General features: G+C 37.0%; 2 protein-coding genes and 1 non-coding gene across 3 annotated transcripts; 1 reads left to right on the top strand and 2 right to left on the bottom strand.

Moving 5' to 3' along the window:
- Window positions 1-20,827: 20,827 nt before the first annotated feature.
- On the bottom strand, window positions 20,828-21,763 carry LOC145130790 (uncharacterized). Its single transcript, XM_079065556.1, has 2 exons — window positions 21,482-21,763; window positions 20,828-21,364 (listed from the first exon to the last, which is right to left on the bottom strand). The coding sequence occupies exons 1-2, from the start codon at window positions 21,761-21,763 to the stop codon at window positions 20,828-20,830; spliced, it is 819 nt and encodes a 272-aa protein (XP_078921682.1).
- Window positions 21,764-23,782: 2,019 nt separating this feature from the next.
- Window positions 23,783-25,665, bottom strand: LOC145130786 (uncharacterized). Its single transcript, XM_079065553.1, has 3 exons — window positions 25,262-25,665; window positions 24,818-25,144; window positions 23,783-24,725 (listed from the first exon to the last, which is right to left on the bottom strand). Exons 1-3 carry the CDS (start codon window positions 25,663-25,665, stop codon window positions 23,783-23,785), a joined length of 1,674 nt encoding a protein of 557 aa, XP_078921679.1.
- Window positions 25,199-25,305, top strand: LOC145135259 (small nucleolar RNA R71). Its single transcript, XR_013719720.1, has one exon. It is a non-coding gene; the product is annotated as a small nucleolar RNA R71 (small nucleolar RNA).
- Window positions 25,666-26,481: the final 816 nt, after the last annotated feature.

Raw genomic sequence — 26,481 nt, 5'->3', positions numbered from 1 at the left:
CAAGCCATGCAAGCTGTACGCTTAGCGTACAGAGGAGTACGCCCCACGTACTCACTGGATTAGAGTTTTCGTCACTTGGGCCTCGGGTTGGGCCATTCCATGGACTCTGCTCTTTTGGGCCATAGTGGGCCATCAAAAAGCAGTTATTGGGCTAAGGATATGTTTGGACTTAAGGGAAGGCCCATTTAAGGAGTTGGGCCCAATTTAGAAAATTGGTCCATTAGTGGGCTTGGAAAGGTTATGTAGAATTGGACCATTCATGTTATGAATTGGGCCTAGGTTATGGTCCGAATTAGATCAGGGGTAAAATGGTCATTTTACCCTAAGAAGGATTATTGGATTTTGACTAAGTGTTGTGTGGTAATGTTAGCTTGGGGAGTCGTCTGAGCAGCCATTAGAGATTCCTTACTGTGAGATTCTGCATTTAGCTTTGCGAGATGAGTTTCCTCCTGGTTTGAACGAGTCTAAGGCACTAATGCCGACTCGTGTATAGTATGTGTGATTATTAGCAGCTAAGTATGGGCAGGGCCCGTATCTTAGCATTATTTGAGTATGGATTTAGAATTGTAGAGATTGATTATACTTGTTGTCTGTGTGATACTTGTATGCATGTCTTAGTTAGCGGAGTGTGGGCGAGGCCCGTATCTCCTAGATAGTGGAGTGTGGGCGAGGCCTGTATCTCCTAGTCAGCGAAGTGTGGCTGGGGCCCGTACCTCCTAGTTAGCAGAGTGTGGGCGCAACCCGTATCTCGTAGACAACTGAGTGTGGGAAAGGCCCGTATCTCGTAGACAGCTGAGTGTGGGTGAGGCCCGTATCTCATAGTTAGCTGAGTGTGGGCGAGGCCCGTATCTTATAGATAACCGAGTATGGGCGGGGCCCGTATCTCCTTGAGTGTGTGCGGGGGCCTGTATCGCCTAGCTGCATGTTATATATGTGGTATGTGGTAGTTTGGGGGAAATTCACTACACTTCGTGCTTATGGTTTTCAGTTTTGGTTTCATGTACTTACGGTAGCAAAAGGAAGAGCTCAGGATGACTGCATTGCACATACCTTGATGATTTAGCCTGGGATGACTGAAAACTGTAAGCACAAAGCTTAGTGAGCTCCCCCAAAACCCCATGCCATACATACATAATAGTCAAAACATAACTGGGTCTATTTCAACCCCTTCGGTCTCTTTCAACCGGTACTGGGTCTATTTCAACCCCTTCGGTCTTTTTCAACCGGTACGGGGTATATTTAAACCTGTTCGGCCTCTTTCAACCGGTATCGAGTCTATTTCACTCCCTACAGCTAACACATAATCATAACAGTAAGAGTCACAAAGACAACAAACATATACAGACAATACAGGAAATTGTCACGAAGACAAGTATCATCTTACCAACGTAGTCTAGTGGGTCGACATGGGTGCATTCGACCCACGGGTAAAGAGAATGAAACTCACCTCAAATGAAGAACTCTGAAATACTACAATATGATACCTTTTCTGCACTTCTTGCACCCGCAAATCTACTTACACCTAACCAGATAAAATCTTAATTAATAGCCAAAAATCCTCAAGTTTGAATCACGGTAAGACTTGGTCAAAAGTCAACGGTCAACGAAAGTCAAACTTTAGGCTGAGTATGCCCAGAGTACTCAACTCGTACGCATGGCTTACTCACCATCCAGAATCAGGACCCCATACGTGTACGCACATCGTACTCAAAGGTACACCCAGCGTACTCGGTCAGATGACACTTTTCCATTAAGTGGTTATTCTCTTTAGTCCTTTCATCCACCACTCAAATCTAGTCCCTTAACATCATTCTAAGTCATCAAGTTTCCACCTTTATGACTTTCCATGTTTAGAAAAGGTCCATAAGCCAAAACCTTAACTTATTAATCCATTAAGACATCATGACACTTGCATGGAAGGAATAGAAGGATCAAGATCACATTTTTATGGTTCCTAATAGCTCCATAATGGATAAAGTTTCCAAATTTATTCATTAGAATGGTCCCCACAAACAAGATCTAGTCTTTAAGTCTCAAAGGGACCAAAAGTGCATCTTTTTCAACTTTATCCATTAAGTCCAAGCCTCCAACCTTCAGATCCGAATCAATATGGTGTTTAGATGGATAAAGTTTCCAACTTTATCCATAACAAAGTCAAAAACTTTCAAGATCTAAACTTTATGCACTTAAAGTGACCAAAAACTCATAACACGCAAAACTAGCTAGATCTAACAATTTTATCATCAAGATTCAAACTTCATACCTCCAGAAGAAAGATCAAGGTGAACAAGGTCTGTATCAACAAGCTCCAATGCAACCAACGTTTTGTTGGATTAGGTGTCTAAGCCCATAACTATAATTGGTATAAACTTAAATTGATAGTAGCACAGTCCTTTAGGGTTTCCTTCAAACCTGGCAATTGAATATGATAACTATTAGAGAGAGAGGAATGATTTATTAATTTATTACTTAGTTAATAAATCAATTAGAAATCAAAATAAATGATTTATTAATGTATTATGTAAATAATATATTAATTAGAAATCATATTGTTTAATTAATAATTAATCATAAATTAATTTGGAATTAATTTTGGGATTAAAGGAATTAATTGAAACTGTAGGGACTAAAGGTGACAATACTCAATAGTTGAGCATTGGGCAATTCTAGAACCTCCCTATGGTGGGAGGAACGAATTCTATATGCTCCTAGGGTTTCCTTAGGCTCTAAGGGTGCATTGGATGCCTTAGGGAGGAAGTTAAGGGATTAAGGTTATCTTAGATACACCTGCCTTATCCAATACCTTCCTAACACCTATATAAACCCTCCTTAGGGTTAGATTTCGTCCATGCACTCCTCCAAAAGGCTTAGAGCCGAAATTCTTCTTCCATTCACTCTCTTTATAGTATTCCTTGGTTGCTTGAGTTTGTTTGTGAGCCATTAGAGGCGTGACACTTGTGGCGCTTGCTACCAAAGGTCTTTCAAGCAAGGATTCAAGATTGTTTACTATAACAATCTTAAAGGTATGTATTATAACCCTTTACTATGTGAATTTTGATTATACACTAGGGATCTAGGGTTTATACTTTGTGTTCATAGTTTGCATGTTCAATTAGAGAAAACTTAGATCCAATCAAATTAGGGTTGCATGCACACATAAGATATGTTGTTATGCTCAAAACCCATCAGTGGTATCAGAGCCTAAGATTAGTTTTCTGTTGAATAGATGCAATTGTGATATTGTTCAAAGAAGAAGGGAACAAAATCGACATTCTGTTCAATGAACTCGTCGAGTTGATCTAAGAAGTCGTCGAGTTGCATGAACTCGTCGAGTTTGGTCCTCCAACTCGTCGAGTTGGTACGTCTGATGCCTATCTCGAATTTTCTTGTCTAACTTGATTTACTAGGTTAATATTTGGTAATTATCTTTTTTTAATTCTGCCATAATATGATTTTTGGTAATATAAGATAATTCAATAAAAACCTAAATGTTAGGAGATAATTAGGAATTAGATAATGATGATTTATTTGATTATAATTATCCTTATGGATATGGTTAATGATTTAATTATTTGATTAATTAAAGGATAATTAATATATCCATAATTGACTTCTAGATAATTATTAATTGTATTAAATAATTAATATTTTTTTGGGTTGTTTGAAATTTAAAATTAAAAGGTTTAATTTTGGAAATTTAAAATGAAAAAAAATCCTAAAATATATCCTTATGGATTTTATTAATGGTAATTAATAAATCCATATGTGGTTTAAATTTAACTAAATTAAATGTTTAATTTATTAAAAGATTAAACCATTAGTATTTTAATATGTTTAAAATACACCATATACTATATGTAAGATTAATAGTTTAATATTTACTATATGTATAAGACGAGTCAGTCGAATCGCTAGTACGCCTCATTCACGAAGCCATACTATAAGGGGAATTTAAGGAAGCGGCCTGTAAAATGACCGCCATTGGGTATCCATTTTTACCCACCGCTCTCTTGTATGGTGGATGGTCGTTAGCCGAACGGGTTCGATAAGACAAATTATATCTCGTTAATAAGTATAATGCGATATAAAGTAACTAAACTATTTTTTCTAAAAATCTCACTCTTAGTTACTTTAGGAAAAATGTGAATTTGATGCTAACCCACAAAATTGCACATTGCACCTTATTGGTCGTTAGTGGAGTGTGTGTGGTTAACCGGCTCATTAATATGGGACTAATATTGTTGGAAATGGGTGTCTCGTAAATTATCATTGATTGATGGAGCGTGTGTGACTAACCGAAACATTAATCGGATGATAAATGACATCGAGAGTACCAAGCTAATTTGCATGGTTATTCACATCTTGTTTGTGATCCTCGGCATCCCAGTCACAAACGTGAGAGTATAAGCGAGATTAAACATGTCATTGAATAGTTCAATGAATCTAAAAAGATCTAGGAGTTTCATTAGATTGAAACTGGTAAATGCTTACCTACCTAAAATAGATTCGAATTTGATTACGACATCCCTCTTCAGAATTCGAATCGAAAATATGGATCCTAATCTTAATTTAAAATTTGGGTTAATAATTAAGGATTAAATAAATCAACTAACTTGAATTTTCTTTTCTCCCTTAATAGATGTCAAGTTCTGACAAGGATGGCCTTCCTCATCCTTCTGGAAATGGTTTTCCTTCTCAATCTGAAGATGATCTTCCACAAGTTGATCAAGGTGAAAGAATGTTCCCTTCTTCAAATGGTGGAAATGGAAATCATGCTTCTCCAACTCTTCCTCTACCTCCTCCAGTAATTATCCCCGATCCACGTTTTCTTCAACTTGAAAAGTTCAACGTTACTCAAGCCCCGTTGGCATGCAAACACCTAGATGAAAATTCAGTGTGTGCACATGTTCTAAACATGAAGTCACACATTGACACATTGACAGATTGGGAATGTTGGGTGTCGTTTTCCCAAAGGAGCTGGATGTTGACTTGGTTCTTCACTTGCTTCCTGAGTCATATAGTCAGTTCATCAAGTACTACTATATGACTGACCACGACGTGACCCTAATTGATCTTACGTATTTGCTAATTGCTGCTGAGGCAGAAATGCACAAGTGTACTGGTCAAGCAAATATGTTTGAAGGATCTGTCTCCTAAAACCTTATGGACAATAGCAATATTGGTAGTCCAGAAAAGGTCTCTCCTCCCAATAAGAAGGAATCTGCAGAGGTCATACCGTTGGCCATATGGCAAAGAGAAAGGCCAATTCTGAGATCGTCCCATGTAAAATTCCAGGAGAGTCCATATGTTTCCATTGCCAATTGAAGGGGGCATTGGATGCAAAACTGTCGTGTCTACCTGAAAGATCGCAAAGATAAGAAAGTCAAGTTGTATGACTCTGCTTCAGGTACATCCATTATCTAACTCCATTAAGTTCCTATTCATAGATTCTTAACACATGATGTGATAGTCACATTTTTATGTTTTGTAGGATCTAAGAGAAAGAAGGAAGCTTAATAAATGAAGGCTAATTCTGATCGTGAGAGATGGATCTCGGTCACATGGTTCGATGATCAGAATTTGGAAGCTGCTACTTAGGAGTTATGATAGATTGCTTAGGAAATATCTAGAAACATAGTTTTCCTATATATTTGCATTGTAAGGACAAAATTTTTCCGCTCATTATCAATAAAATGAAATTTTGATTTATTTACTTTAAATTTCCTTGCAATGGTATTTATGAAAATTGGTGGTTATATTTCTATTAATGTTAATAATGTATTGATTCTTAATTATATCATTTGTGGTAATGACATAATCGAACAAGTGAAAAAGGAATTCTCATCACCCAAGGTTCAGTTGGATAGAAACTTGGAGTCATACAATTCGAATTGTGTGATGTATGAGAATCTTGATCCTTGGAAGATTGTGATTAATTCATTGATCACATGTTTATGTGAATCAAAGTGAAGGACAAATGGATCTAGTACATTCTGATATGCACTGGTCAGATCCACCACAAAGGACGATAAGTTTATTCGTCATGATTTACTAAGGTTCAATAAGCATGGTTTTGTTTATAAGATTGAGCACAATTCTAACACTTTGAAAAGTTTCAAAGAGAAGCAGAACGAATAAGAAGAATCTATTAGGCAGAAAGATAAAGGTTTCTCCAATCTGAACAGAAAGGATATTACTTTAGTATCATGTTTTATGATCATCTTAAAGATTATGGAACTATGTCACAATTGATCCTCTAAGGACATCTTAGTGAAATTGTTTTGACTAAGAAGAGGAATCGATAATTGTTGAAATAGTTAATCAAGAGATGAATCATACTTCATTTCCAAATCAAGTTTTAGAGTCACACTCTAGTAACTTCAAATCCCGTCTCAAACTAAGTAGGTTTATAACACGTCATGAAATGTGGAGTAGAAATGTTTTCTTGCTCTAGCACATTTGAAATTGGTAGTTGTGATGTTTGGTGAAAACGAAGATAAACTAGTACCAATAAATGAAGTGTTTTCTTGATAAGAACCCACTCTACCATTCGATTGTTTGGTTTTGCTTGTCGAGGAATGTTCCTTAACAAATAAACTTATATGTCAAGAAGTCAGTGGGAGTCTTAATGGTATTGAATAGTTTCAGGAGTCAATCAAGAATAAACCTGTTAGTTATCACTAGCACACGAACTGAGGTTGATAACCTATCGTGTTAAGTTGACACATTCTTGTTTTTGTGTGCCTTCCAGTAAAGTTGACTATGCATGTGAGTTCTATAAGTTCTCATTTGAATGCAATAGGTAGAGCACATTGGTCAATGATATTACATTGGTCAATAGAAGTGAGATGCTTGGCAACTTGGAAGCGCTGGTAGGCCTTTGTGTTACCAGAGGTTGAGAGACTAAGAATAAGCAAAGTTCAGTCCATGAAAGGAAAATTAAATTTGATTTGGTTTTGTCATGAACCTTATTTTATGATTGTAGGTTGGAAATGATAAGATTTACATGGATAGGGACACATACACCATAAAATCTAAGCAGTAAAAGGTTTCGCTCTAATTCATGAAAATGATTATGAGGAAATACTTTTGCTTATAGATTTTTAAAGATTCGATAAATATCATTATGGTTGGTATTTGCGATAAGTGCGTTATCGAATTCGTATATGATTACGGTATCCCTTTTCATAGTTCGAATTGTGAGAAATGGCAAGAAATAGTTTGAACATTAAGGAATTATTATTATAAGTTCTCAATGGGTTTAAACGCACAAGTATGCTATCTAATGAAAGGTGTATGAGCTTGAGAAGTCTAGATGAAGGCTTATCGAAGCACCACGTATCAGAAATCTCAACTTTAGTAAGAAAGTCAATAGTGTTGATTTCTAGAAGTCCAGTTGATTTCGGGATACATGTCAAACCTAGTGGGAGCAAAATTGTTATGCTAGCAAGAGTATAATTGTTATGCTAGTGGGAGCATAATTGTTATGCTAAGTATTGCAGGTTGGAAATACTAGTTGTAGGAAACAAAGATTTCAAATTTGCAAAATTGAAAAGTTTGGGAATTGTTTCGCTACAAAAGGATTTAGGGGAGAGGACACTCATACTTCATTTCAAATCTAAAAGTTTAAATTGAAGAATTTTAATGGAACTTAGTCGTGAACATATATGAATATCGTGTTGAAGTGATTCGACATAGGAAATTCGATATATGGAAATATTATAGCGAGAGACTGATCAAGTATCAGGTCTTTATGTAAGACATTACATATGCTATAATATTCACTTGTTCTGATTTTTCAAATGCCTAGGGAATTGAGAGAGAAAAAGGACTTGAACAAGATGTGACTAAACTTTTTAAACAATTGTCAAGGAAAATTTGAGGTTCGCTGAAGATTGTTTGCTTGTGGACAGTTGGAAGTATGGTATTTGGTAGGACCATAGTAACATCTCTCAGATTGGGATAATTCTTGATCAAAATTGATTGTCATGTGGGAATATGGAAATGTTTCCATAATGGGATTTGGTGATTAGAATCTATATGTGAGTTGGAAACTTTAATGCAAGGAAGATGTTCAAGAATTGTATCTTGAATTTGAGACTTCATAACCATGAAACTGTTTTAAGTAACAAAGTTTCAATGGAGCATTTTGTGACATCGTTGGCAAAGTCTTTGTGACTTCCAGGACATGTCATCACAAAAGGATCATTGCATGAAAGGTTAGATTCTAACACATTTAGTGGTGACAAGAATTTTGGAAATTCTTACACTTGTAATTGTTGGATTAGTGTCTAAGCCCATAACTATATTTGGTATGTAATTGACCCGACTTGGCATGGTCCATTTGGGCTGCACTTCACCGGAACAATAGTTTTGGATAGTCTTTTGAGAATAGTATGTTTGTGATTTATATTAATATATTATAAGATCTAATATATCAATATGGAACCATATTATTTAATTAGTATTGATCAAGAATTAATTTAGAATTAGTTTAGTGATCAAAAGGAACTAATTAAATATGGACTCTTATATATAGTATGGGCCAAGTTCATTTAGGTTGGGATAAACTTGCATGGATTGTCCATGGAGTTTTTAACCCATGGATCCTATGGAAATGAAAGGTCATGGGTATTAGGGTTTACATGGATGAAACCTTAATCCTCCATACTATATAAAGAGGTCCTTGGCACTTGAAATTGGCACTAGTGTGAGAACAAAGGGTGGGCCGATTTTTAGAAGTGCTAGACTATTCTCTCAAGTTTTCCAAGGTGTTTTTTGGTGATTTGTGATTCCACTTGAGGCTTCCATATTATTGGGGCTAAGCTCTTAAAGTTCAAAGACTTCAAGCTACACCAAAAGGTATGTTATCTAACTAGGCTTTTGTAGTATAGTTGGTTCATATTATGCTAGTTAGGATGAAACCTTGGAATATTGAATATTTGCATGTATAATAGAGAAAACATAGATCCAAGGTTTATAGGGTTGCATGTACACCATAGGAGTGTTAGAATGCTCAAAACCCATCAGTGGTATCAGAGCTTATGCTTGTTTTCTTTTATACTTGATGCAAATTGCTGAAAATCGAAGTTTATATGCTGTTTGGACAGCTGACTCGCCGAGTCCAGTAAGGGAATCGACGAGTCCATGCCTAAATTCATCCAACTCGGCGAGTTGGTTCATGCACTCGACGAGTTGGACCCCCTGACAGCATATCTTCGAGTTTTAAGGCTGGAATTGGTTTAGAATCATTACCTTAAACTGTTTTGGACCTATAAAACCTGTTTTTGACGTGGTAATGATTATGGTAAACCAATTTTAAAGTTGTTATCAAAATTTTAAGCTTTATGTGTGTTTATATAATTCTTGAAATTATTGATATGATTGTTCATACACTTATGAGTTTTGGTAGATCATAGGAATTATTTGCAAAATTGTTTGCTAGTTAATTCTTGATCTAAATGTATTTTAATGGAGTCCATAATTTGTCCTCAAGTTATGGATTACCAAAAGTCATTTCTTTTAAAGATTCATTAAAATGCATAGGTTACAAAATTGAAGAGTCTTTTTGTTTTATGAACTCCATAACTTGTCCTCAAGTAATGGATGTTCAAGAGTCTCTTCATTAAAGTTTTTAAAAACCTTAATTAAAATCATAAGTTATGAAAATCCAAAAGTTTTTGAATAGTTCAAAACTTTCCCTCAAGTTTTGGAATTTATAAAGTCTCACACACACTTTAATTCCAAACTCTAGAGTTTTAAAAGTTAAAATTCAACCCTTATACTTTATAGTACTATAAGTTAATAATATATATATATATATATATATATATATATATATATATATATATATATATATATATATGTATAAGAGCAAGTCAGTCTTACCGTTAGTAGGCCTCATTCACGAAGCCGGTCTATAAGGGGGGGTATAATGTTGTTGCCTATAAAATGGCAGCTTAATGGGTGTCCACTCTCACCCACCGCTTCCTTGACTGGTGGAGGGTCGTTTGCCGAACGGGTAGGACAATGACTATAATTCTCCCTTCATTAAAAGTATTAATGATAGATATTAAGTAACTAAACTCTTATAAATTCCCAATCTTAGTTACTTAGGAAAATGTGAATTTGGTGCTAACCCATGAAATTACACTTTGCACTTTGCTTAAGTCGTTAGTGGAGCGCGTGTGGTTAACCGGCACAGTAACCTGGATTTAACAAGGTAGGCAAAGGGTAACTTAATGTTTATCATAGGATCGGTGGAGCGTGTGTGGTTAACCGACACATCGATTAAGTGATAAATATTAAGGGTACCAAGTATATTTGCATGGTTATTCACACCTTGTTTTGTGATCCTCTGCATCCCAGTCACAAAACTTGAAAGGGAACAATCGAGATTGAAACATGCCATTGAAAATTTCAATGAATCTCAAAAGATCTAGGAGTTTCAAATCCAATTAAAACCTAATATTTCTATTTCGTTTTTCATGGTGGAAACTGGTGAATCGTCATTCGCCTACCTTCAAATATTTTATAGCTTAGATTACGGCATCCCTCTTCCAAGTTATAAAAGTATTGTGTTGGGTCCTAGCCTTAATATTTCATATTGGGTGTTATATTAACGACTTTAAATCAAGTAACTTGAATTTCTCCCATTGTAGATGTCTGGTTCAGACAACTATGATCTTCCCAAATCCCTAGGAACAAGCTTTCCTAATGAAGATGATTTCCCATGGTTGGCTAATGGAAATCATACTTCACTTCCTCCACATCCTCCAATTATTCTCCCTAACCCACAAGTTCTTGAATAGTTCAAGGTCACTCAAGCTCTATTAGCAAGCAAGGTCTATGTGTGCTCACATCTTGGAGATGAAGTCACATATTGACAAGCCGGGTGTTAAAGTCTTGAGAAAGTTGGTTGTTCAATCACTTTCTAAGTCACATAGTGAGTTTCCTTTGGGACTACTATGAAACAGACTATGACATGACCCTTAATGATCTTATCTATTTGCTAGGTACTGCTGAATCAGAAATGATTTGGAGCACTGGTAAAGCAAATTTGATTAGAAGATCAACTTCCCAAACTTCCATGGACATTGACAATGGTAACATTGAAAATCCAGAAAAGCTTTCTCTTACCAATGGAAAGGGATCAGCCATAGTCAACTCGGTTGACCAAGTGGTAAAGAGAAAGGCTAAATCTGAGACAGTCTCGTGTACCATTACCAAAGAGTTCATATGCTTATATTTCCAAAGGAAGGGGCATTGGTTGCAAAGCTGCCCTATTACCTGAAAGATCATAAGGTTGGTCAAGTCAAAAAGTTTGACTCTACTTCAGGTAAGTCCACTATCTAACTCTATTAAAGTTCCTATTTGGAGATTCTTATTACATGATGTGACTGGGTCACATGCTGAAGTTTTGAGATTCAAAGAAAAGAGAGGAAGTTTAAAGAAGAGTAAGCTGATTCTGATCGCGTAGATGGATTTCGATCGCATGGTTCGGTGATCAGAATTTTGAGCTGCTACTTAAGAGTTGTGATAGATTACATAGGAATAGATAACAACATAGTTTTTCATATGCATTTGCATTGTAAGGATAAGTTTTTCCGCAAGTTTTAAATAAAAGAAAAGTTTTGTTTTTATTTATTTTAAGTATCCTTACAAGGGCATTTGTGAAAAATTGTTGTTTATATGATTCCATTGATAGAAACATTGGAAAATGGATTTGATCCTGTCGTTTGTGGAAGTGTCATAGTTTACCAAATAAGGAAAGATTCTCATCACCCAAGTTTCAGCTGGATAGAAACTTGGAATTATGCAAGTTGTATTGTATATTGAATGAGAATTTTCATCTTTGGAAAATTAAGACTAGTTCCTTGTTCACATGTATATGTGAGTCAAGTGAAGGACTAAGGGATCGAGTACACATTCTTGTGCACTGGTCAAGTCCACCATAAAGATCGATAAGACTATTCGTCATAATTTACAAAAGTTTAGTAAATATGGTTATACTTACAAGTTTAAGTATAATTCTGTAACATTTCAAAAGTTTCAGTGTATGGCAGAACGAATGAGAAGAATCAAATTAGGCAGAAAGATAAAAAGTTTCTCAAATCTGAAAAGATGGGAAAGTACTTTAGTATCATGTTTTATGATCATCTTAATGAATATGAGACCATATCACAATTCATCCTCTAGGGACATCTTAGTGCATTCTTATGGCTAAGAAAAGGAGCCATGAATTGTTGAAGTGGTTAAATCAAGAAGATGAGTCATACTTCGTTCCAAAACAAGTCTTAGAGTCATACTCCAAGATTGTAACTTGAGTGACATAATCTTAAGAAGGTTTATAACACTTGTCAAATGTAAGAGTAAAATGTGTTATACTCTTGTACATTGGAAATTGGTAAGTTGTGATGTTTTGGATAAAACAAAGCCAAACTAAGGCCAAGTGTGTGAAGTGTTTGTCTAAACAATTGAGACTATGATTACAACATCCCTTTTCATAGTTCTGAAACTGTCTAGACACACATGTGTGCTATCTAAGGAAAGGTGTATGATTTTGATAAAGTTTTATCAAAGCATATCGTATCAGAAATCTGAACTTTGGTAAGAAAGTCAATAAAGTATTGATTTCTAGAAGTCCAACTGATTTCTGAGTACATGTCAAAGCTAGTGGGAGCATAAGTGTTATGCTAATAATCATCATGTTAGTGGGAACATGATAATTATAATTGCAAGTAAGCAATGTTAATTATAGAAAAACAAAAGTTTCAATTGGGAAAAAGTTGTTTTGCTATAATTAAGGGAGAGGAAATTATACTTCATTTCAATTCTAAAAGTTTAGATTGAGATTTTAATCAAATTTAGTCAAGTATATATATGAATTTTATGTTGGAATGGCTCAACATAAGGAAATTCTATATATGGGTCCATTATTTGCGTTCTAAAATTCGATTATGATTACGACATCCCTTTTCATAATCTGAATTATGAGAACATGGCAAATAGAAATAGAAATATTATAGAAAAAGACTGGTCTAGTATCATGTCTTTAGGTGAGACATCATGAATCGTGTCCCATATGCTTGGATATAGGGTCGATTGCATGTGCTATAATATTCATCTGTTCTAAATTTTTCCAAATGCCTAGAGCATTAAGAGGGAAAAAGTACTAGAATTAGATATGACTAATTTGATTAAGCAATTGTCGAGGACAATCTAAGGTTTACCAAAGATTGGTTGCTCAGGGACATTTGGAAGTATAGTGTTAATTTTGGAAGGACCATATTGACATATTCTGAAACAGAGGCAACTCTGGTTCAGAAGTGATAATATGGAAATATTCCCATAGGTGGAAGTTATTCATTAAATCTGTGTAAGATTAGGAAACTTAATGCAAGAAGGATGTTCAAAGCAATGTACTTTGAATTTGAGTTCATTCCCATGGAATGTTCTCCATTGGAATACTCTGTAATGACTGTTGACAAGTCTTTGTGACTTTGTGAATAATCATTATAAGAGGATCAGTGCATATAAGTTTAAAATCTAACAAGATTTCAGTAAATGGCAGGAATTTGGAATTATCGCATTTGCGGTAAGGATTTAGGACTGTGAAATGAGAATCATTGGAATTATGTTCAATCGACCTATTTCACAAAGTAAAGATCATAGACAAACTTAGTGTGCATACTTGGTGTATGGCATAACTAATGTTTGGACAAACATAGTGTGCATACTTGGTGTATGGCATGACTAGTGTTTAGAAAACATAGTGTACATGCTTGGAGCATGGGACAACTATTGTTTTAATTCAAGTATAAAGTTGATAATTTGAAACAGTATACAATGAATGATGTGTAATCAATATGGTGATAAATAAAAGGTGTTCTATTTATATTCATAAGTTCTGAGACCATATTGGATTCGATTACTCTTGTGTTTCACTTCGCATGTTTTGACTTCCAGAATAACTAGGTCGTTCTTCCTGAATGACTAAGTTATTCAAACCATCCACAATCGATAATAAGTTGGAAGTAGGTATTAAGGCAAGATTGTCATGAAGCTGGTTTGTAGATGTCCAAGGTAGTGGACATAGCAAGAGTTGCTATAACATTCATGAGTGCTCATAAGTTATGAGTATTGGATTAAACCAACGCTCATTTGACTCACTTCATGGATTTTTATCACGAGTGATCATGAGACGATAATATCTTATATTCTTCAAACCTAGAGATATGAGTTGTTGCCTATGAGTTGGTTATACATTAATTGTACGCAAACGCATTGGTAACTCGATGTTATAAAACGTGCCTTTGTATATGATTCAACAAGTAGTAGAACAAGCATATGAGTCGAAGTTTATCCATTTCTTTTACCCTTGAAGGGATAAAAGCGATATCTGTGGGCCCCTCGATGATTTAGTGATGACTCCCCGAAGTGCTTGGCCAAGCCTGGACTGATATGATTTGTTCAATTAGTCAGTCGTCATAAATCGGAAATCGGGAAACAACAAATGGACAGAGAGAATGATTATAATCCATGTCTCAGTCCATATGATATCTAGAATGGAGGAATATATGATCCCTTATCTAATGAACGCGTCATTGATTTGTTCAGAGTTCGACAACGACTTTAAGAGCTACGATTGCTAGTTGGGTTTTGGAGTCATACGCAATAATAGTTTTAGAATTATCCAAGTGGGAGACTGTTGGATTAGTGTCTAAGCCCATAATTATATTTGGTATGTACTTGACCCGACTTAGCATGGTCCATTTAGGTTGCACTTTACCGAAACAATTATTTATGGATAGTCTTTTGAGAATAGTATGTTTGTGATTTATATTAATATATTATAAGTTCTAATATATTAATATGGAACCATATTATTTAATTAGTATTGATCAATAATTAATTTAGAACTAATTTAGTGATCAAAAGGAACTAATTAAATATGGACTCTTATATATAGTATGGGTCAAGTTCATTTAGGTTGGGCTAAGCTTGCATGGATAGTCCATGGAGTTTTTAACCCATGGATCCTATCGAAATGAAAGGTCATGGGTATTAGGGTTTACATGGATGAAACCATAATCCTCCATACTATATAAAGAGGTCCTTGTCACTTGAAATTGGCACTAGTGTATGAGAACAAAGGGTGGGCCGATTTCTAGAAGTGCTAGACTATTCTCTCAAGTTTTCCAATGTGTTTTTTTGGTGATTTGTGATTCCACTTGAGGCTTCCACACTATTGGGGCTAAGCTCTTAAAGTTCAAAGACTTCAATCTACACCAAAAGGTATGTCATCTAACTAGGCTTTTGTAGTATAGTTGGTTCATATTATGCTAGTTAGGATGAAACCTTGGAATATTGAATATTTGCATGTATAATAGAGAAAACATGGATCCAAGGTTTATAGGGTTGCATGTACACCATAGGAGTGTTAGGATGCTCAAAACCCATCAGTAATAAGGATTTGGAATTGTGAAATGAGCATCATTGGAATTATGTCCAATTGATCTGTTCACAAAGGAAGGACCACATAGAGAAACATAGTATGCATGTTTAGAACATGTAATGACTAATGTTTAATTCAAGTGTATTTAGTTGATTAATAGAAACATTATATAATTAATAAAGTCTAATTAATATGGTGATTAACTAATAAGTGTTTTATTTATATTCAATAGTTTTGAGACCATAGTTAATTAGGTTATTATTGTGTTTCACTTCGCATGTTTTACTTCCCGAGTAATTGGATTATTCTAACATCCACAGTCGATAAGTAGTGAATTAAGACTGTCATGAATCAGACTATAGATTGTTTAAGGAGTTAGACATGACAATTGTTTTTTTGCAGTATTCATGAGTACTTTTGAAATTGGGATTTTGAGTATTGGATTAACCTACGCTCAGACAATTACTTCATGGATTTTATCACGAGTAATTTTGAGATGATTGGTGTGTGTGAAACGAACTAAGTTTTATCCTACTTTTTAATTATGAATTTGACACACAAAATGCAGTGGACCTGTCAATTGGTGGTATAATTTAGCAAGCAGGGTATCGAACTCAGGGAACGGAAATTAATCTAACTACTAGAATTATCTAAAACAAATAGTAAAATAGAAGGTTTTTCTCTAGTTTTGCAAGACTAGAAACTTAACTAAAACTTAGCTAACACTTAACAAAAATTATTAAGAGCTAAGCAAATAAACAATCAACTAAATTCAATAATGGAGAGGACTTCTGTTTAGGTTCGAATCATTTGATCCTATGGTTGATTTTATGGTAATTTATCGGATTAAATTTTCATTGGCTACCGATTAGGATGATTAGGTTCACGTTCGTTATTGCTAATCCTTAGAAAACAGATTAAGTTAAGCAATGGCCAGTTGTCTAAATTAATAAGTTCCCTAGTTAATTAATTCGGGTTAAGTAAGACTTGTAATGGTTAATTGAATTAATAATTCACTTAACCCCTTGTTGATGGTTTATCACACAAGCTCACACATTAATTTACCTATTTTCTGGTTAATCCTAGTTTCACATTCGCTATTCCTAGGCATCTAACTATGTTGCCACATAAATCACATGAGGTAAGCAATTAAGAGATATTCATGCAACTTAACTACTTGTCAATTAACATAAAATAGTTATGGTTAATGCATAAGGTTCTTTAACAAGCTTAACAAAACAATACCACCAAATTAAATTAATCCTAACCATAAAATCAATCCATATTCACAAAATCATCTACCCTAAACAGAAGACAAACATTTTAGTTCAAAATTGCAGTAACAATCAACTCAAAAACGAAATTCATAAGTTTAAACATAATTCAATCAAAGGTTAAGTAAGAATACACTTGTATTGCCTTTAATCTTCCCAAAATCGAATGCTTAGACTTGATCTTTCAGCTTCTAGAGTTCCAGCAGTGCCGTAATCGCAGCCTAGCCTTCAAGGGTTTTTTCCAGAGCTCCTCAATTCGGGATTGTGACTCCTATTTATAATTTTCGGAAAACAGAGTCTACTCGTTGAGTAGACAACCGACTCGCCGAGTCCCTTCATAGAATCCGTATGCGGCAAGGACTTTACGTATTGCTTCGCGAACCTTCGTGGGTACTCGTCGAGTAGACGTCCCTACTCGCCGAGTAGCTTCAGAATTTGACTATTTTCTTCTTTCTTTAGTTCCCTAGCTTCCGATCGCCTCTCCTGCTTCCTTTTGCTTCCGAGCATATCTTTTGGACTGAAAATACAATTTAATCATAATTAAGTACCTTTTGTCCATAAATTGCAATAGATTATCCAATAAATAACAAAAATCTATATTAAATATATAGCTAAATATGCACATATCAAAATACCCTACACTTGACTTTTGCTTGCCCCCAAGCAAAACTGAATTTTAACTTACTAATATCATATAAGACAATCCCAATTGAACCCAACCATTATGTCAAGACCGTAACGCATGCATTTGTGTCTAAAATTTTTGCTAAGGACCCTCCTCAATTCTAAATACTAACAATCCTCATAAACACTCGCCCACTTCTTTTGAACAATGCTCATTTTATGCATCCCTCCGACTCCATCCGCAGAGAACCTCCTAACCTCAAGGTATTTTTGGTTGATTAACCCAAGCATACATAATCTAGACAATTACAACTTTTTGATACCACTATAGAGCTTAATTGGAATTCTTCACTTCTTTGATAACTTGATCTTTATTTCTTTGAATTTACCAACTTTTGGTTTTGATTTTTTTTTGGTATCTTCACTTTTTTGAATCTTCGGAATTTTGATCTTTTGATTTTCACTTTAACTGCTCCAAAACTCTTACAACTTTTCTTGTAATTCTCTCTCTTTTTTTACATGTAACTCACTCTTTTTTTTTCACTCAATACCTACATGCTTAAGTAAGGGCACTTGACTTCAACCTTTATTGGTTAAAGTATTAGTTTTACTGGATACATTTCAAGCACACGATGCTAAACATATTGCATCCCTCAAACTAAGCGAGGTTGTGTTTTTATCCCATGATTTCACTAGAATAAAGGGGGCCACAAATGCACTAGAACGTATATAGGCTCAACTAAACATTTGGGTCTTCATGCAATCATCAAATGTAACACTAGCATGATTCCTAATTGCTTTTTACCAAAGTTTTCTAAATTAAATCCTAGCAATTTTTTTTTGCAGAAATTAACTAAAATTTTAACTAATGTAACCAACCCCTTACCCCACACTTAATTTATGTAATGTCCCACATTTTTTTGGAGTTGTACCACACAAGAGTTGTACAACCCAAATGGACCATGCCGGGTCTAGGTGCAATGTTTATTTGTTCAAATAAATAAACAAATGATTCGTTGTGGTAGTTCATGCTTCGTCCAAGGTCGTCTTGGTACCTTCTCATTTCCATGTTGTACCAGTCCATTGGTAGCTCCTCTTCCACTGGAATGACCGGTGGGTCTTCACGGACATGCTCTCTTCTTTGCCTTACCCTTCTTCCTGGCTCCTTTGGCATCAATACTTCATCCGCATTCGGGATCCCAATGTGTCCCCCTACATAATCATCAATGATCCTTGCCCTCCTGAATAAAGTGGTGCTAAAAGGACGAGAAGGAATCATTGTTAACATTCTTGCCTCCCCTTGGTCCAAGATCCCATATGACCAGCCAGCTTGGTGACAAACATGCCCCTATTGATTTTGGAAGTGATCCGCTCCTTGACCGCTCCTTCTGCTAAATATTTTGCCAAGCAATATGGCAAATTACAGAAAACATTGGGAGTGATAATGCTCCACGTATAGAAAATATCCAGAGTGGGCACCTTATCATCATCCTTTCGCATATTAATAGTGCTTGCGATAAGATGATGTATCAGAAGATGAATTGGGGAATGGATACTCCCCTCTTGAGCAGACGATGGAATGTAAACCTGGTTGGCAATTGTGTTCCACTAAGTGGATGCAACCACTTCTTCGGGAAAATCCTTGTGGCACTGCTCCAGGAATGCTTCAAAGTTTTCGGACATGATCACATTTTGATCATAAATTCCCAATCTCCATGCGAGCTCCGCGATGCTGCATTGGCGCAGCTCCCCTCCAAGACAGAAAGCGATGATGCCTGGATTATAATAATCATTTCCACCTCGGAAAGAGATGGTAGCAAAGAACTCCCGGCAAAGTTCCTGATAAACAGGTTCTTGAATCTGGAACAATCGACTCCAACCGTCACAAACTATTGTCATCCCATCATTTTGGAATGACTTGACCAAATAAGGAGTCAACTCTTCCTCCAATCCGGATTGACCCATCCAATACCAATCGATTGCGTTGGGGACATATATTTCCTTTCGTCTGAGTGTTTCCAGCTTGTTTTTCGCATGAGCAAGTGAAGATTTGGAGGTTATTCGTAGAAAAGTTAACCATGGGAGGTCCCCATAGCCGCCTCCCCTTGAACTTTGTCCCCGCCTCGACATATGTCCTGCAAAACCAAACCAAGAAAACCACAAACAAAACACAGAGCAATTAAATCATCAAAATTCTGGGCATCTGCAGCCTGGACTCGCCGAGTCCACGAACCGACTCGGCGAGCAGGATGAACTGCGCGAGTTCATTCCAGTTCGGGCGAAATCAACCATCCAAATGTAAAAATTAATGTTGGGGTTTGTCTCGGTATGTTTATTAAGCATAATTGTGCAAGAAATTACGACTAAAACAACCTAATTCGTCCTAAAAATTAAAACCCTAGATTTGGAGTAAACTCAAAACCGGGTTTCTCCTAGATTACAACCATAAAACTGCCCAAGATATGATTTTTAACAAGATGTAGTGTAAAAGATGTTACCTTTTTGGTTGAAGATGCAAGAACTAGCAAGAATTGAAGATGAAGGCTTGAGAGGAAAGAATACTCGACGAGCGGCTGGTGGCTGCGTATGAAGTTGTGATTTACCAATTAGGGTTAAAACCCCTTATTTACAGAATGTGAAAAATAATTTTTTTTTCGGGTAAATACGTGGACTCGCCGAGTCGAAGCGCCTACTCGCCGAGTAGGTACGCGAATCCGCGACTTTTCGTGATTTTCAAAATGGACTCATCGAGTAGATACCTAGACTCGACGAGTTTTTTTGTTCTGTTTGACAAAAATTTGAGTTCTTAAATATTATGCCACCAACCCCACACTTGAGCATTGCTTGCCCTCAAGTAATCATTTTAAGCACAGAGGAAGATTGATAAAAGCAGATTCTAACAAAAACGAAAGTAAAAAGAAAAGTAAAAGAAAGCAAACTCTAAACTTGGGTTGCCTCCCGGAAGCGCTTCTTTTTAAGGAGTCATTAGCTGGACTCCTTCCCGCTTTATGTTTCTGTAATTTCTTCCAAATGCAACCCTTCTTCAAGTCCTTATTTTGGGATTCCTTCTCCATATGTCTTCACCCTATGCCCATTTACCTTGAAAGGAGTTCCATCTCTTGATATAAGCTCAATAGCTCCGTGTGGAAAAACTTGTTTCACCACAAAAGGACCATCCCACCGTGTCTTCTACTTGCCCGAAAAAAGCTTTACCCTCGAATTAAAGAGCAACACCTTTTGTCCTTCATGGAATTCCTTATTACCCTTTAGTCTTTTGTCATGCCAATTCTTGGTCTTCTCTTTGTGTATCAAGAAATTAGTGTAGGCATCATTTCTAAGCTCTTCAAGGGCATTCATTTGCATTAACCGGTTGGTACGAAGTTCAGCCAACTCAAAATTACACATCTTTAAAGCCCAATAAGCTTTATGCTCTATTTCAACCGGTAAATGACAATTCTTTCCATAAAGTAGCCTATATGGTGTAGTACCAATAGGTTTTTTTGAAAGCTGTTCGAAAAGCCCAAAGTGCATCATCAAGTTTATCCGACCATTCCTTTCGATTTCCTCCAACTGATCTCTCCAAAATCCTCTTTAATGCCCTATTTGTCACTTCAGTTTGCCCACTTGTTTGTGGATGATAGGATATGGAGAACCTATGATGTACCCCATATCTTTTCAACACTTTGGCTAATTGATCATTTGCAAATTGAGTGCCCCGGTCACTAATAAGAGCTTTAGGAACTCCAAATCTTGAGAATAGTTTCTTTAGAAATCGCACCACCACCTGAGCATCATTAGTAGGTAATGCTTGCGCCTCCGCCCACTTAGATACGTAATCGACCGCCACCAAGATATATTTATTCCCTTTTGACATTGGGAAAGGTCCCATAAAGTCAATCTCCCAAACATCAAATATTTCACAAACTATTACGTTGGGGCATCTCATTTCGGGATGATATGTTCCCCGCTCGTTGGCATGAATCACATTCCTTGACATATTGAGCAGCTTCTTTAAAAATTATGGGCCAATAAAACCCAATATCAAAAATCTTTTTAGCCGTGTAATGTGCTCCATGATGTCCCCCAGCGGGCCCGCTATGGCAGTGTTCCAAGATTTCTCGAATACACATCTTCTTATCATTCCGTCTGCGCAGCTTCGGAAAAGGTATGGCTCGTCCCAAAAGTAGTACTTGATCCCTGAAAAGAATTTCTTCTTTTGTTGACCGATCAAATCTTTTGGAATATATTTAGTAGCTAAGTAATTAACTATATCTGCAAACCATGGCACCTCTCCTGCTATTAGTAAAAGATACTCATCGGGAAAATCATCTCCAATTTTGTTTTCTTCCAATTCCTCCAAATGCGGGTTTTCTAATCTTGACAAATGGTCGACAACTACATTTTCCATTCCCTTTTTATCGCGTATGTCAATGTCAAACTCTTGTAACAGTAAAACCTAACGTATCAACCTTGGTTTAGCATCTTGTTTAGCAAAAAGATACTTAAGGGCAGAATGGTCGGTAAAAACTATTGCCTTTGATAAAACCAAATATGGTCGGAACTTGTCAAAAGCATATACCACCGCTAGTAGCTCTTTCTCGGTAGTAGTGTAGTTCTCTTGGGTTGGTTCAAGGTCTTGCTTGCATAGTAGATCGGCTGAAAATGCTTGTCAACTCTTTGTCCCAAAATAGCTCCCACCGCATAGTCACTGGCATCACACATAAGCTCAAAATGAAGATTCCAATTTGGGGCTATCATGATAGGAGTAGTGGTTAATCTTTCCTTTAATAAATGAAATGCTTCATGACATTCTTTAGAGAAATTGAATGGATCATCCTTCAAGAGTAGTTGAGTCAAAGGCCTTGTGATCTTCGAGAAGTCTTTAATGAAGCGACGATAAAATCCCGCATGGCCAAGAAAACTCCTCACCCCTTTTACATTTGTCGGAGGGGGTAATTTGGCTATTGTGTTAACTTTTGCTCTATCTACTTCAATCCCCATCCTTGAGACCTTGTGTCCTAGCACAATTCCTTCCTTCACCATAAAATGACACTTCTCCCAATTAAGAACAAGGTTAGTCTTCTCACATCTTGCTAGCATGAGATCCAAGTTGGACAAACAATCCTCAAAAGATGACCCAAAAACCAAGAAGTCATCCATGAAAACCTCCATAAATTTCTCGATCATGTCGTGAAAGATAGCCATCATGCACCTTTGGAAAGTAGCTGTTGCATTGCATAACCCAAAAGGCATGCGTCTATATGCGAATGTTCCACTTGGACATGTAAATATGGTCTTTTCTTGATCTTGTGGGTCGATTGGGATTTGAAAGTATCCCGAGAAACCATCGAGAAAACAATAATATAGATGACCGGAAAGCCTTTCTAGCATTTGATCGATAAATGGCAATGGGAAGTGATCCTTACATGTATCGTCATTTAGTTTTTCTGTAGTCGATGCAAACACGCCACCCGGTTACTGTTCTTGTTGGAATTAACTCGTTGTCTTCATTACTAACCACCATCATTCGTCCCTTCTTTGGTACTACTTGCACCGGACTTACCCATGGGCTATCGGAGATTGAATAAATGATACCCGCGTCTAATAATTTAACCACCTCCTTTTTGACAACTTCTTGCATGTTTGGGTTAAGTCTTCTTTGGCGTTGAACTACAGGTTTGGCTCCTTCTTCTAAGTTAATTTTATGAGAACAATAAGTTGGACTAATTCCCTTGATATCGGTGATCTTCTGTGCTATGGCACCTTGCCTCTTCCTTAGCACTTCCACAAGGCTTTCTTTTTCATGTTTGGCTAGATCAGCAGCTATAATTACGGGTTTTTGTTCCCCATCTTCAAGAAATGCGTACTCCAAGTGATTAGGTAGAGCCTTAAGTTCAGATTTTGTGTTCTGAATGCTGAACACGTCGAGTCCAATGAGGGGACTCGTCGAGCCCTGGGTGAAATTCGTGATCGATCGGGTTTCTTCAAATGGACTCGTTGAGTTGGTCGAGGCTACTCAGTGAGTCGGGTGTTCTGTACTTCTGATCAGATCATTATATTCATCTTCCTCAAGCAATCTCTCTATCTCCATTAGGTCTCTTTCAGCATCAAAATCTTCTTCAAGGACGACGGTGGACTTGTTTGGCTCATCTTCATTCCATTCCTCCATTAACTCTTCCAACATATCAATCGAGAATGTTGTATCGTCACTATTCCGTGCATGCTTTATGGCTTGATCAACCCCAAAAGTAACTGATTCGTCTCCCACCCGAAGAGTAAGTTTAGAATCTTGCATGTCGACTATAGCACTCGCAGTGTTTAGGAAAGGTCTTCCAAGTATGATTGAGACTTGAGGGTCTACTTCCATGTCTAATACTATGAAGTCCGCGGGGTACACAAATTTATCAACTTTAACCAATAGATCTTCTCATATTCCCCTTGGGAATGTGACCGTTTTATTTGGGAGGTGAATTGCCATTCGGATTGGCCTTGGCTCCGGAAGATCTAATTTCTTGAAGAATGAGTAGGGCATGAGATTTACACTTGCCCCTGAATCAGCCAATGCATAAATGGTTGCTAAGTTTCCGAATTGACAAGGCAAGGTTAAGCTTCCCTGATCACCCTTCTTTTTAGGTAGCTTGTTTAACATGGCAGCTGAACAGTTCTCATTTAAGACCACCTTATTCACACCTTCCATCTTCTTCCTATTAGTTTGAAGCTCCTTGAGGAATTTGGCATATTTAGGCATTTGTGCTACCGCTTCTATGAACGGCATATTAATTTGAAGAGCCTTTATGTGTTCCAGAAACTTCTGGTAGTCAACATCATTCTTTTCTTGTCTAGCTCGAGCTGGAAATGGCAGTGGAGGCTGATATGGCTTGACATGAGGCTTGTTTTTCTGTTCAGGTGGGGGACTCGTCGAGTCCGTAACTTCGACTCGGCGATTCGGGTCGGGAATCTGTGATTCTTCATGTTCTGCTTCTTCCTCTTGAAGCAGCTTAGGGTCTTCTTGCTGAATGGGGGCCAGAGGAGTTATAATCTTCCCACTCCTAGTTGTCACGATATTTATATGTGCACCTTTTGGGTTACTTTCGGTATTACTAGGAAGTCCACCCGGTCGTCTCTCGTTCACTTGTTGTGCAAGTTGGCCCAGCTGCTTTTCTATGTTGAGAATAGATGCTTGTTGATTCCTAAGCAGAGCTTGCTGATATTTCATCATGATTTGGTGTTCTCTCAACATACTTTGTTGATCTTTGATTGCAGCATCGATATCATTATGTCTTTTCTCGGATGCGGCTACGGATCTTGTAAGCATGTCTTCCAAATCTGATTTCTTTTCATACACCGGCTCCTCATTTTGATAAAAGCCTCTATCTTTTTGCTTATATTTTCCTCCCTTGTCTTTTTATACTCTTCATATGGTAGCCATTCTTTCTTGGGTTTTCGCCAATTGTCATCATACCTATCACCACTTGAATAACACACTTGCACTTTCCGGTTCCCGTTCTCATCAAGGTCACAATCTTTAGTAAGGTGGGGCCCTCTACAATTTTCACATCCCACTCTTATGGCATGGATGGATTGGTCCATCTTAGTCATCCTTCGATCCATGCTTTCCAGTTTTTCCATCATTGCTGCCATGTCATCCGTAATAGAATTCACCGCCCCTCGAGTCAAGTCATTCCTTGGGTTGTGATATTCTCTAGAGTGCTTAAAGAATTCTTCAATTAGAGCCTTTATCACTGGGGGTGGTTTCTTTGTGAGTGGCCCTTGCGAGTCAAAGAGTTGCCTGGTTGTCACATTTACTCCATCATAGAAAATGGAGACTTCTTGTTGGCTGTTTAGATCATGATGTGGGCAATTCCTTAGTAAACCCTTGTATCTTTCCCATGCTTCATAAAGTGACTCCCCAGCTTGTTGTTCAAAATTGGCAATGGATTTCTTCAATTTGGCTATCTTTGATGGAGGGCAAGATTGGTCTATAAATTCTTCTTTCATTTTAGTCCAAGTAGTGATGGATCCTGGAGGGAGTGATTTCAGCCAATCTTTCGCGGCTCCCTTGAATGTGACTGGTAGCATACGTAGCAAAACAGTGTCGCGAGCCACATTAGGGACATGGAAGTAGTCGGCAATGTCATTGACCTCGTCAAGATGCTTGTATGCGTCTTCATGATCCTTCCCGTAGAACGGGATTTCCTTAAGTTGTGCGAGTATGTGGCCTTTAAGTTCAAAGGTGGCAGTTGCGGGAATCGCGGGTTGTACGAGTCCCGGGCCGGTGTCGTCACACATCCTTTTCTTCCATTCACCCATGGGAACTTCATCGATGTTAGCCATGGTGTTAGCTAGTTTGCCCTCTATGTCGCTTCCTCCTTCAAATTCTCTTTCTTCTTTTTCGGATTCGTACACGATATCGTCCTTCTTCGGGTCTTCGTCCGCCTCTGAAAAGCTGCTGGATTCTCCCACTTTCTTGTCCTTTTTCTTGCTAAAAACAGATTTGAGATTCTTCAACGGCGAATTCTTCGATGTTGCGGTTTCTCCTACGGTTTTGCCTTTGTTTTTCCTCAAAGTTGCTTCCGAGTCTTCAAGTGGTGGAATCAAAGGTGTACCTTCTCCTCTGGTCATAAACGACTGCAATTAAAACAGAAAACACGCGTAAAAAGAACAAAAAATAAAATAAAAACGAAACTGGAAATCAGCTATGGACTCGCCGAGTAGCTTCGAGTGCACTCGGCGAGTTCAAGGCTAAAATAGAACAAGATTTAACCAAAAATCCTAAAACAGAAAAACTTAAAACTTATCCTAATAACTAATTTACCAAAGCAGTAACTTTGTGCAATATGGATCTCACACAAAGGATCGATAATACTAGAAATTAGAACTTAATTTTTGAACCGTTCCCCGACAACGTCGCCAAAAACTTGGTGTGTGTGAAACGAACTAAGTTTTATCCTACTTTTTAATTATGAATTTGACACACAAAAGGCAGTGGACCTGTCAATTGGTGGTATAATTTAGCAAGCAGGGTATCGAACTCAGGGAACGGAAATTAATCTAACTACTAGAATTATCTAAAACAAATAGTAAAATAGAAGGGTTTTCTCTAGTTTTGCAAGACTAGAAACTTAA

This window comes from Lactuca virosa, chromosome 8 (assembly GCF_052849685.1).
Source record: "Lactuca virosa cultivar CGN04683 chromosome 8, Lactuca_virosa_CGN04683_v6, whole genome shotgun sequence".
Taxonomy (NCBI): Eukaryota; Viridiplantae; Streptophyta; class Magnoliopsida; order Asterales; family Asteraceae; genus Lactuca; species Lactuca virosa.
Note: the sequence above shows the minus strand (reverse complement) of the source record. Positions and strands in the feature narration are given on the sequence as shown.